The sequence below is a fragment of the Diplotaxodon limnothrissa genome, linkage group LG4, assembly GCF_057381915.1.
Source record: "Diplotaxodon limnothrissa isolate DT_005_m linkage group LG4, D_limnothrissa_male_GT1.1, whole genome shotgun sequence".
Taxonomy (NCBI): Eukaryota; Metazoa; Chordata; class Actinopteri; order Cichliformes; family Cichlidae; genus Diplotaxodon; species Diplotaxodon limnothrissa.
The window spans coordinates 19,022,435-19,034,812 of record NC_140599.1 but is presented as its reverse complement, the minus strand read 5'-3'; the positions used below and the strand labels follow the sequence as shown (position 1 = coordinate 19,034,812).

General features: G+C 40.7%; 2 protein-coding genes across 3 annotated transcripts in view; both read right to left on the bottom strand.

Annotated features, from left to right (window-relative positions):
* Positions 1 to 271: 271 nt before the first annotated feature.
* slc5a11 (solute carrier family 5 member 11) lies at positions 272 to 6,035 on the bottom strand. The gene is made up of 15 exons (XM_085352383.1): positions 5,889 to 6,035; positions 5,055 to 5,126; positions 4,862 to 4,966; positions 4,714 to 4,773; positions 4,497 to 4,601; positions 4,292 to 4,397; positions 4,128 to 4,208; positions 3,834 to 4,039; positions 3,108 to 3,243; positions 2,827 to 2,934; positions 2,588 to 2,738; positions 1,743 to 1,911; positions 1,102 to 1,317; positions 611 to 785; positions 272 to 501 (listed from the first exon to the last, which is right to left on the bottom strand). The coding sequence occupies exons 1-15, from the start codon at positions 6,033 to 6,035 to the stop codon at positions 272 to 274; spliced, it is 2,067 nt and encodes a 688-aa protein (XP_085208509.1).
* Positions 6,036 to 9,344: 3,309 nt separating this feature from the next.
* grid2ipa (glutamate receptor, ionotropic, delta 2 (Grid2) interacting protein, a) overlaps positions 9,345 to 12,378 on the bottom strand; it is a 30,515-nt gene continuing 27,481 nt past the window's right edge. For both annotated transcript variants that reach the window (XM_085352382.1, XM_085352381.1), the window contains 7 exons: positions 12,095 to 12,291; positions 11,852 to 12,007; positions 11,473 to 11,559; positions 11,257 to 11,386; positions 10,968 to 11,086; positions 10,705 to 10,869; positions 9,345 to 9,489 (listed from right to left, as the gene is read on the bottom strand). In XM_085352382.1, the coding sequence (XP_085208508.1) occupies positions 9,409 to 9,489; positions 10,705 to 10,869; positions 10,968 to 11,086; positions 11,257 to 11,386; positions 11,473 to 11,559; positions 11,852 to 12,007; positions 12,095 to 12,291 (935 nt within the window). In that variant the 3' untranslated portion in view covers positions 9,345 to 9,408. The remainder of the gene's footprint in view (positions 9,490 to 10,704; positions 10,870 to 10,967; positions 11,087 to 11,256; positions 11,387 to 11,472; positions 11,560 to 11,851; positions 12,008 to 12,094; positions 12,292 to 12,378) is intronic.

Below are 12,378 nucleotides of genomic sequence, written 5' to 3'. Positions count from 1 at the left end.
TTTTTTTTATGCCAAATATTATTGCTCAAATGGTCTCTTCTTTGGGAAAAGAAAAAAACAAGTTGCCTGCACTCTGTCCATTACTTGAGGGGTTTTTTGTTGTTGTTTTTTAAGCAACAATTGACATGACATTTTTATATGATTCGTATTACAAAAAAGTCAACCACATTTTTATAATTTTTAAGATAAAACTTTACAAAGAGTGAAAAAATAAAACATTCAAATCTCTACAGTCTTTCATGCAGCCCATTCTTTGTCCATTTACTGCCCATCAAGCCCAGTAACCAATGATAAAGGCGGTTACAGAGAGGCAAATGATGAGGTTTGCATTAACAATGAGTTGTAGACGGGGCTTTTCCTCCAGAGAACAGATCGTTTGTTCAGGTGCAGGAAGCGGAGCGGGATCATCTTCCTTGTTCCGTCTCTCCATCCCACACAGCCAGTAGAGGGCAGACATCAGCTTGGACTGACTGCGTACACTGCTGGCAGACGATGCTGAATCTAAAGGGTTAAAAGGAGAGAGGGAGGGGAAAAATAACTTGGAATTGTCTCATAGATGCGTTGAGCTGAAGAGTTGCCAAATGGAAAAGAGAGCAGGACAGAGACCCACCTTTCCTGTGATGACACGCGTTTCCATTGCTGCTTCCCACCTCTCTCCCAGTGGCTCCCACATCATCAGTCTGAATAGCAATTACATCTAATGTTGTGCTGCTTTGCTCTGATGCAAACACCTGCTCTCGAGGCTTCACTGGGTCGAGTCTTGTGAACCATGTGAGTCGACTAATCTGTTTTTTTTTTTTTTGTTTTTTTAAAGAAACAAAAGTGACAGTCAAACTTTCTGAGAGTTAAAGAAATCTATGTACTGTAGAGAGGTGCGACTTACACTACATATGTTGAAATGTTCTCTTCAGACTTTAAAAGGTAATTAACAAGACAGTCTCATTATAAATGTACCCTGTGGTATTATTGACACCTAGTGGTGCTACAGAGTGATGTTATGAGCTGATCCTTGTAATGTTTCCATCCATCCATTGCTCATGTCTTAGCAAAAGTGTGTTTAAAGACAGTCGGCATTTTCTTGAAAGTTAACAGTGGCTTCACCTGCTCTGGTTTTGGTTCCTCTGTAGCCAAGCTCACTACAACCACCACAACGAGGGTAATGAAGGACAGCAACATGGAGAAGTAGAGGTAATGAACATATTTTAACACTGCAGGTCTGTCGTCCTCTTCATAGCACAGTGGAGCAGGGTAGATGAAGTCCAGTAACATACGAATACACCCGACCACAAGGCCAATAGCCAGGCCCCAGAAAGCACCCTGCACCAGGGAGGGAGTCGAACATCAGCATTATACACAGTGTAATGGAACATGAATATACACTCAACGGCCACTTTATTAGCTACACCTCACTAATGCTGGGTTGGACCTGCTTCTTGCCTTCAGAACTTAACTTCTTTAGGGCATAGATTCAACAAGTTGCTGGAAGCATGCCACACCAAACAGCAACTGTGCCAAGTCACTTAAATTTCCTTATTGTCACATTCAAGTTCAGCAAGTCGTTTTGAACACGTCTGTCAGTCACATGGCAGCATTTAGTTGTTGCCATGCGAATGGCTGTTTAGATATTTGCAGTAGCGAGAAGTTGAACAGGTGTGCCTAATAAAGTGACCAGCGGGTGTATTTTCCATGAATTACTTGATCAATCGCAAGAACATTCTGAAGAAGAAGAAAAAACATCTTGCCTTCTCATTGGTCCTCTTCCAAAAGCAGCCCATGAGGAAGATGATGGAGACGGGGGGCTGGAGGTAAGTGCTGATGGACTGGATGTAGATGAAGAGCTGGCCACCCTGACTGGCCTGGACGACTGGAATCCACAAAACGGACACCACAACCAACACAAGCACAAACACTCTGCAGCACACACATCAAACCATAAAACGGGCGTTATGCAATAATAATGAGGTTCTGCAATGCACAGATTTGACAAAGAGCAGAAAACTAAAGGCGCTGGAATCTAAACGACACAATGCATTTAGCCATTATTGAGTAAAGTTTGGTGGATGAGCTCACATAAAGGGCCTTATACAAAGCTTTCTCAGACAGGACCACTTTAATTAAAGTAGGTTGTTATTTCCATCTGCAGTAATTCATATAGGAGCTCTCTTATGGGATCACCCCACTCTTTCATTTTGCATGCATGCAAAGCTGGAGGCGGGGAGAGCAGCATCAAAACGCCTCTTACAGAACAGAGCAGGCATCAAAGACCACAAACATTACATTCATTAAGTCAGACAACATAAAAAGAAGGAGCTGAGGTGGGGGTGGGATTCAAAATAGCTTGCAGAGGCAGCAGCAGCAACTTAAACAGTGTCCCCTGTGTGAGATTTGTTGATTGAATCATAAAAGTTTACGCAGGTTGGCATTAACAAGATCGACTTACTGAACTAATACTATGCTCAGTTTTCCAAATGTAGATGCTCTAAGTGAGAATAAAGTGCAGAAATGCTTTTCTGCTCAAACTTCAGTCTCAGCATACGATATACATGCTGCATGTTTTATATCAGAATGCCCTGACGCGGTCACATACCTGCCCACAATCATGAGCTCCCATTCAGAAGCACGGGATCTGAAACTCTTCCACAGGTCCATGGTAAAAATGGTGCTGGCACTGTTAAAGATGGAGGTCAGCGAAGACATGAGAGCAGCAATCATCACAGCCATCATCAAGCCCCGCAGTCCTGGGAGGAAAGACGCACAGTTACCATAAAAGACTCGTCACGTAAAGCATGAAGCAGGAAACGAGGTGCAGCAGAAAGAGTCTCTCACCTGCAGGAAGAAGCTCCATGACCAGTTTGGCATAAGCGATGTCTGAACACCCCACTGGATTGCCACAAATCTCTCTGCACACCTCAGGTTCTGCACAAGCCACTTCGTCTATGCACAGTAGAAACACACCCGCGTCAGTCAAACTCAAATATCCACAATATTTTTGTTTAGTGTTACCTAAATACCTCACACACTTTCAGCACCATTATGGAGGCTAATGTTATAATATGCAGTAAGGTCAAACACAGTATTCCAGCTGCAGCCTACAGTTCTCACTGTACCTGTGTAAAGTATCCTGCTGATCATGCCGGGGATCATGATGGCAAAGAAGGGCAGAACTTTGAGGTACGCAGCCAGCAGGGAGCCTCCTTTTGCATGGGTCAGGGTCTTGGCAGCCAGAGAGCGCTGCACAATGACCTGCAGAGAGTCCCGAATTAAAAGCTGACCAATAAATATATATATAAATATATATATGTAAAGCAGGTAACTACATATCTGTGTAATGTAAGGCAGAATGGAACCACAAAGCTTACTGCTATCACTCAGGAATTTGTAAGATATCAGGGGCTAAACAGATGCTGCTGTGTATCTGGAAAGACTGTAAATGCTAATTAAAACTAACCGTGCTTTTTCTTATCTCACTTCAGTTGGACCTTTGAAACATGCCAGCTTCTTTACGGAGTAATTCTCAAGATGAGGATTTTCAGATTAAAACTCTCTGAGTACTCCAGAGAAAATTTTTAATCGGCGTCAACAAGATGTAAAAGCTCTAAGTTGTACTTTTATATTTTATAGATGAAAGATCTCTTGACATCTTACATCTTAAATTCATTTTTAATGCTCATGTTGGTAAATCAGGGCTCACGAGCTCTGAACTGCCTTCACTGTAGAAACGAGGTTTGCCTATGAAGCCATTGATTTGAACTCTACCGATTAAACACTCTCTGAGGGGAAAGCTTCCTTTCATAACTTTAACTTTCATAACTTTAGCTTTGAAAATCACTGACCTGATCAGAGCACCAGTACCACATGGAGGGGATGGACATGCCGACAATAACACCAGGCCAGGGGAGGTCAGAAGTCACTGGATCTCTGAATATGTGGAAAGCATCTTCTCGGGGGATGCCACAGGTCGAGTTGGGTACACGAATTGATGGGATGGCTTTGCCGTAACCCTCCATGAAAGCATTCCAGCCTCCAACCTCCACAAAACCTACACATAGAGACAAAATAGTCAGATCAGCTGGATCATAAAGGGTTGGAAACTGGAAGCTGTGATTTTCACTCATATCCTCACTTACTGAAGCCCATGAGGGTCAGAGCTCCTGCCAGCATGATAGCAGTCTGAGCTGCATCTGTATAGATAACTGCAGCCAGACCACCTGTGAACAGCAAACAGCACATTATGCACTTCTAGAAGCTGGTAAAATACAGAACAGCCAACATGAGCGGGACTGTAGCTCACCTGCTACAGTATAGATAGCAGTGACTAACAGCAGCAGCACCACAGCCAGGTAGATGTTCCATTGTAAGGCAAGCTGAATGAACAGGGCACCTGCATACATGTCCACCTGGCCAAAAACACACATAGGTTTATGCTAAGAAACTAGAAAGAAATTAACCCAGATAAAGCTTCACAAAATAAATCACTATTGTGGATTATAGCCTACCGATATTTTTGTAAAGATGTAAATAAATAAGGAAAGGATGGCTATAAACAACTGAGTTCTTCTACCACCAAACCGCCTCTGCAGATACTCTGGCATCGTTGTCACCTGTAGAAGAAATAAGGTCAAGCCCTATGAGATCACGGGGGAATAAATGACCAAAATCATGCATGCAACAACTTATTGTTTCTTTTGTTCAGAGTGTGTGTAGAAAACTCACACCAGAGGCAATATAAATGGGCAGGAAGAGCCATCCCAGCAGCAGTACCATCATCATACCCTGTCAGTTAACAAATATCAGCACCATCAAGAATTTAAACCTATTAATATTTCATATCAAAGTTATTTTTGACAGATTATTTTCTTACATTCCACTCGTATGCAATGGCACCAATTCCCGCTGCGGCTCCTGACCCTGCCAGGCCGATGAAATGTCCACTGCCAATGTTACTGGCGAACAGCGAAGCACCCACCTAAATATAGATGAGAGTCCGAATCAGAACATTTTGCCTCCATCTGACTTTTAAAGTGTGCTCTAGATAGAGTTTCTGCACAACTCACCGGCCACCAGGTCATGTTCTTCCCGGCTAAGAAGTATCCATCCACCGTGCTGCGCTTTGTCCTCCACATGGACTGGAAAAAACATGGGAAATGTTATAGAACCTCTTAAAGGTAACAGTAACAGAAGACCTATTTATTCATAATGATGAGATGGAATCTATTTGTAAGATAGAGATTAAGTTAAAAGGCTTCTAAAACTTCTAAGACAACATATCTCAGGGACCACAAAACCCAAATTTCGCTGCCCAATCCCAAATCTAAACATCCCTCGTATCTTCTGTGTATAAATTATCACAATGCGTCTGCTTCTAAAGATCCCGGCTGGCTTTCAGACCCACCGGCTCACTTATTTTAGCTTGTAGAGCTACAAAATCCACCCATGTAGGTGAACTCTGTAGCTTCATGTGCCTTCATGTGTCAACACAGGTACCTCAAATCCACCTTTTTACATTTAGAGGTGTTTTCTTTGTTGTTATCAACAAAAAAACACTGCATTCTTACTGTCGCTGGACAGTAATATGATCTTTAATCTCCATTTGTGAGTATCCAGGTTATCAAAGGAAGTTAATTATAGGAGAAGGGCAAGAAAAGGGGCAATATAAAAAAGTGGAATGTAAATTCTGATAAAGCTTGATACAGATCACTCTGCTCTCATTGAAGGACATTTGCCGATTGCAAAGATTAAGTAAGAAAAAAGCACTGATACAGATACTATACAGAGGTCTTCACAATATGTTTTATATTTAAAGGCATTAGATCTGAATTCGTTTTAGTTTGTATGACAAAGAATACAGATTGCCATGTAAAAATGTTGGTATCATTTTCTGTGCTTACCCATAGGCCGACTCCCAGCACCAGTAGAAAATAGATTACCAGCACCACTATATCCACGGTGTCAAGCGTACTGCCATGCCCTGGAGATGGCGATGTGGATGGGGGCACGCTGGTCCCCTGGCATTCTACTGGAAGGTCAAAGGTCATCTGGAATCCAAGAATTTAAAGTCAGTCTCAGGAGCCAACAATGAATGAAGTAGAAAATTCTTTTCACCTTAAACACAGACATAAAATCCAATTACCAGACTCTTTTTTTTTTTACACATTGCTAGAACTGGGTTGGACTGGCTTTTTTCTTCATGGCATAAATTCAGTTAGTTTAGCAAACGTTTCTCAGAGATTTTGATCCAGATCGACACAAAAGCATCACACGGTTGCTGCAGATTTCTCAGCTGACCGTATGTGACAGGAATCTCCTGTGCCACCACAGTCTGAACTGTTGACAGAGTGGATCCATGCTTTCATGTTGTTTACACCAAATCTTTTTTTTATTTTATTTTTTTGAAGGGATGCCAAATGCTATAATTTTTCTGTAAAGCAAATTTACCTTGCCTATGGGTATAAATAAAGTTACCTTGACCTTGACTCTACTATCCAAATGTGCAGCAGAAATCAAGACTCATCATCCAGGCAACATTTTTACAGTCTCCTTTTGTCCAACGTTGGTGAATCCATGTGAACTGTATCCTGTTCTTAGCTGACAGCAGTGGTATTCGGTGTGGTCTTCTGCTACTGTAGCATGTCTACTTTAAACGTTTGACATGTTGTGTGTTCAGAGAAGCTCCTCTGCATACCTTAGTTGCAACAAGTGGGTATTTGCCTTCTTGTCAGCTTGAAGCAGTTTGGCCATTCTAGTCTGAGGCATTTTCTCCCAGAGAACTGCTGCTCACTAGATATCCTCTCTTTTCTTGGACTATTCTCTGAAACCCTGGTTGTGTGGGAAAATCCCAGCAGATCAAAAATTTCTGAAATATTTAGACGAGCTCATCTTGCACAAACAACCTTAATAAAAAAAACCTCCTCCATTCCAATGCTTGGTTAGAACTTCAGCATGTCCTCTTGAGTTGGCACAGTTGCTGCCATGTGATTAGATGATTAAAGATTTGCCTTCATGAGCAGTTGTGCAACCCAATGTGTACCTAATAAAGTGGCCAATGAGTATATGTACGCGTGTGCAGTTGAGTTGACCACCATGTCAGACAGACTGCTTTATACAGCACCAAAAGTACTTCACTCTTAAACACATCTGCTGGCTTGTTTAAGACTTAGTCAAAGTTCCTCCAATATAGTAGAATTAAAAATGACAAAACAGCTATATCTGAGATAACGGCAACAACTGCAGCTCGCCATTTTACCCTCTTAGGCTTTCTGTTGGATATTAATTGAATAAAACAAGCTTACCTTTCAGTACACCGTCACACTTTGTATCATTCCAGCTGGGCTCTCTGCAAGTCAACTCGTGCAAGCCAACCGATTCACAAATGTGTCATGATTGACTTGGGAATCAAAGCTTCTTCCACTTCCATTCCAAAAGATCAAACTCCACTTTTACCTCGTCCACGACACGGTGTAGTTAAAATGTAAGAGATTTATTACTCCACACAGGGAAGTCTTTTCACAACAGAGTCCCGTTGCCAGTAAAATAACTGTGATTGCTGAATGTGTTAAATGCATGTAAAATACACTAAAGATGTGGGCAGTGATAGTATGCTATCAAAGTAACATTGAGATTGTGTGTGTGTTCACGTCCAGGAGAGAAAAATGCAGATACAGGCTTATCTTACAAAGACAAAGGCTCATTAACACTGCACCTCAGTAGCAGAGATTAACTGGTTGCAGCAATGCCATGTGGAGCAGTAATCAGGTTGTAAGGACACGGGTATATGAGGTGTTTGATTTTGCCCTGGCATAAATACAGTCCATTCAGCATTCCTGTATAAAGACAGCTTAAGTTCTGAAGAAGACATTCACCCAAATGTGGATCTCACACAGCTCTTTATATTTGTCAGATTTAGATTACAATACAAAACACAGACTTAACACTTAGTAGGCCTTAAATGAACGCCAGTGCCTTAGAGGTTTACATTCTGTACTTTAGCCAGAACATTACAACTTATACCATTAGAAAACAAAGGTTTTACTGACTGCACACATAACTGTTACCGTAATAATTTGTCTTATGATTTCAAAAAATATTAGCTATAAGCTTCAGTTTTTACAAAGCACTGGAATATCTGAACAGCTGGTATACTGCGTTATTAGTTGTGTGTGAAAATGATATCAAATGCTGCTACACGATATGATATTTCGCCCTCTCAGTGGTATAACTCTATGGTCCCATCATATCACACATTCAGTAAAAGAAATACTTGGGTAATACATTAAAGTAACAAAGTGCTTTATAAATTGTAGCGTATGTTTTCTTCATATTCTGGCTTATTCTGTACAGTCCACACGCACAATATAATCCCTATTTACACTTTAATAGATATAACACCAAACAGTGGACTACAGTTAAACATTCATTTATTGCACAGTGCCCGCTGTAAGATCCACATAATCCCACTTCGGCAATCTGTTATCAGTGTCTTCGAGACTGGAGCCAGTGTCACCTTTATATACGTACATGTTGGTAGGATAAGAAGTAAAGCATTATATAGGAGCAATGCAGAAACAAAATGAACAATCCAAAAAATAAATAAATCCTACTGGTATATTGGCACGGTTTGAGATGGAAAATTCCACCAACAGTGACTTTGAGCCAATGATTAATATACACAAGTTGGTAGGGTCAGGAGTTAAGCATTATACAACAGCAATACAAAAAAAAAATCTTACCACCACAGCTGGCATGGTAGAAAATGGAAAATTCCACTGAAACTAAAGGAGTGCTGCAAAGAAAGCATCCTAAGCTGAGGACTTACTTAAGAAAACAAGCATCACTTAGTAAAGAATTTAGGTTACATTCAGTGCGGTGGGCACCTTAAAAAGGTCAAACTAATTCAAAAACTGCTTTTTGTACTTTCATCTGAACCAACGAGTGTGAATATATTTAAATTAAATATCTATTTTTGGATCTATGTCTTAATCGTGGTTATGCCACAAAGATTTTATTAAATCATTGTCGTACCGCACTATGCAGGTGCTCAATGACCTAAACTTAGAGGGCTTAGAGAAATATTACTTAAACTATGCGATGTTACTGAGCGACTATCAAACAGCAGAGTTATCCTGAAGGTTAAACAAGGTTGCAGTCTACTGACTGGTCTTCATCATTGAAGATACATATAATATAGTACAACACTGGTCTAAAGCTACATTATCTGTCTTTGATGCCAATGTTTCTGCTTTTCCCTTCATCTAACTTGTTTTTTTTGCTTGGTATTGTGATGTGTGGTTTATGTGCTTGTATGTTAGTGTATTTATATACTGGTATATGTATATAGGATGTTTGTGTACTTGGGTATACTTTGTTCTGTATGAACAACTGCATGTTGTAATCTCCACACGTGCATGTGTGTTACCAGGCCAGCGGGGAGGCCATTCGTGGACTCCTGGGGCTTTTTGGGATTTCAGCAACTTGCTGATCACTCAGAGCTCTCTGTGGCAAAGAAATGCAGAAAAAAGATGATGCAGGATTTTCTTTTAATTTACTTTTATATACATCCTTTGTTTTTCCATGTAGTATTATTTTTAGTTTTTCTAACCAACTGCTTTGTTGCATGCATCCTGCTTATTGAAATATGTAATATTTCTAGATATATATTTGTATTTTTTGTGACAGTCGTTGTGCGTGCCTTATATGGACAAAAGTACTGGGCCACGTGTACAGTACACCTGCAGGAGGTGCTCAGCCATGGAAACCTATGCCATGAAGCTCCAGGTGCACAGTTTTTGCGCTGATGTTAATGATGTAGGTTGCACTGGTTGACTCTGCTCTTAACTTTATGTGGTCTGCCCCTTTGTAGCTGAGCTGCTGTGGTTCTTAAACACCTCCACTTTTCAATAACACCTTTTAGAGTTGATTGTGGAATATCTGGGAGGTGAGAAACTTCATGAACTGACTTATCCCAGTGATGTTTATAAAAACCAGAAGGTACGGGCAGGTACTTGATTTTATACACCTGAAATCATAGACAAAGAGGTGTAGCCCTGTACTTTTATTCATGTGGTCTACTCACTACATAGAAATGTTAATAAACAGGTGTAAAAAAACAAAAAAATAATAAAAGTTTGATAAGTTTGAAAACCACAAGCACAGCAAAGTTCAAAAAGAAAAAGCAGCAGAGGAAAAAGGAAAAGCAAAGAGCTGCTGCACTTAACATACTGAACACTAAATGCAAATGACAGAAATATGCAAAACAGTGTTACATTTTTCAAAACTCTGCTTTTTTAAAATTTAAAGTATAGTATCTAAAACCTCCAATATCAAACGTCTGGCGGGCTGGAACACGTTAATGAATGCTGAGTGTTTACAAAGTGGCCCTGCTAGTTTACATCATGAAGCTCATTATCAGTGCTGTAACCTAGCAGAGTGCTTTTTTGATTTAATGCAGACAGTGCTCATTACTAAACACAATGCACGGCCCTCTCTAAAAATAAAAACACTGGCAAAGCAGAAAATATAGCAAGTAATGAGGCAGTCATCAGATGATAACACAGTGCAACTGTTTATCTGCAACCTTTTAGGTTATGCATCACAAGCGGTTGAGCAAAAGCAACTGAGACGGCTGGGAGGGAACTACAAAGGAAATATGCTGCAGACACAACAAAGATAATCATTTGAATGAAGAATGGCTCAATATTTCCTGCTCACCTCAAACTTATTTATGAATTCGGCAAAGATACCAAAGAAGGCCTCGGTATTTGTGGCTTTGCCGTCTTCTCCAAAGTAGGAGGCAGTCTTGCTGAATTCTTCCATGGCTCTCTGTTGGAGAGACTCCAGAGACTGGATTGCAGGATGACTGTTTTCCAGGAAATTCTTAACACCACAGAGTTAAGGCACAAAAATGTTTAATCTTATTTACTACATAGTGTTTTCTTTGTCCCCTGACCCCAGTGAGGGGGTTTTAAGGATACACTCATGACAACAGCAAAGCGGTCGTCAGAGGTCGCAGGCATCTTCTGACAAGCTGAGCGAATGTCCTGGATTGTGGTATGAAGGTCATTCAGATCGGAGGTGATGTTCCTCTGGTTTACTAAAAGCAGGTGTGCGTGCAACATAGGAAACCAGAGGCAAGAGGAAAAAGATGCTCAGAGACAAAAAGCAGATCTAGCCAAAATGAAAACAACCACTTAAATTTGACAATCGTGCCAGTACATTTTTGGCACTCTCAACGAATGTTAAAAGGCAAATGTATGTATCTACCTTTTGCTGCAAGTGGAACCATCGTAAGATCTTTGGAAAAATCCAACACATCCGGGAAATGTTGACATAGCGATTTAACCAGGATATGCAGAAATGTTGACTTCCCGTCCACTGTTTTAGTTGTGCTCAGCTGCACGCGATATTGTGGAGTCATAAAATACACATGCAAGCCCATACATAAATACTCCATAATATGTTAAATATCATTCGGTGTACCTCTGTAAGGAAGTTGATCTTAAAGCCTGTAGTTTTGTTGGTTTTAGGCTGGCTGTTATTCAAGTAGTTCCCCATCGCCAACACAAACTAAACAGGGCACAAATTAGTAAGCAGATCTGTTATTGTATCAACAGTAATTTATCTTGATCGTTAATTTTCACCCCTAGTTTATGAGTGTAATTTTTTTGCTCCAGTAATTTAATTTTTCTTCTTTTCTTCTTCTTTCACACAAAAAAGACATAATTTAGCGAATGTCCTTCTTTGCTTCTACAGTGACTCTGTCTCTTATCAGTATCTCACAGACTAGTCAAAAAAGTATGTGGTATTTTCATGTGTTTCTAATCTACAGTGACATAACCTTTCTGAACATAAGGGCTACCTCTAGTATTTTAGCTAGCTTCTTGCTGGTCTTCAGCTCCATGGAGGCGTTGTAAATACAGTCATATGCTCCTTTCAGCTCCTCTGTCTTCTCCTGAAGAGAACACTTGAAGAGGAGGCACTGGAGGCGGGTCTGGTACTCCGGTACTGATAACATCTGATATATGCACAACAGGCAGATCAAGATAAATGCAAGATCAATGAAACTCAAAAGTAGCCCGGTAACGGTAAACCAGAACTGTACCTGCAGCACAAACTGATCTGGCTCGCTCAGTTTGCTGGGGTCCTGTCTATACTCTTCATATTTTTTGACCTCCTCTGCATCGGGGGCATACAGTAGCAGCTGTTTAATGTGGGCTGGCTCCAGCCTGTCTGTGGCCATGTTCATCAAAATCTGACGCAGTTCCCCTGGAGACAGCTTCAGGTGGGCTATCAGGATGGCTAGAGGCAGAAGATAATCATCATCAAAGTACTTAACTCTGATTCACAGAGCTACAACTATGGTTTCTAACTTTCATCTTGACATCT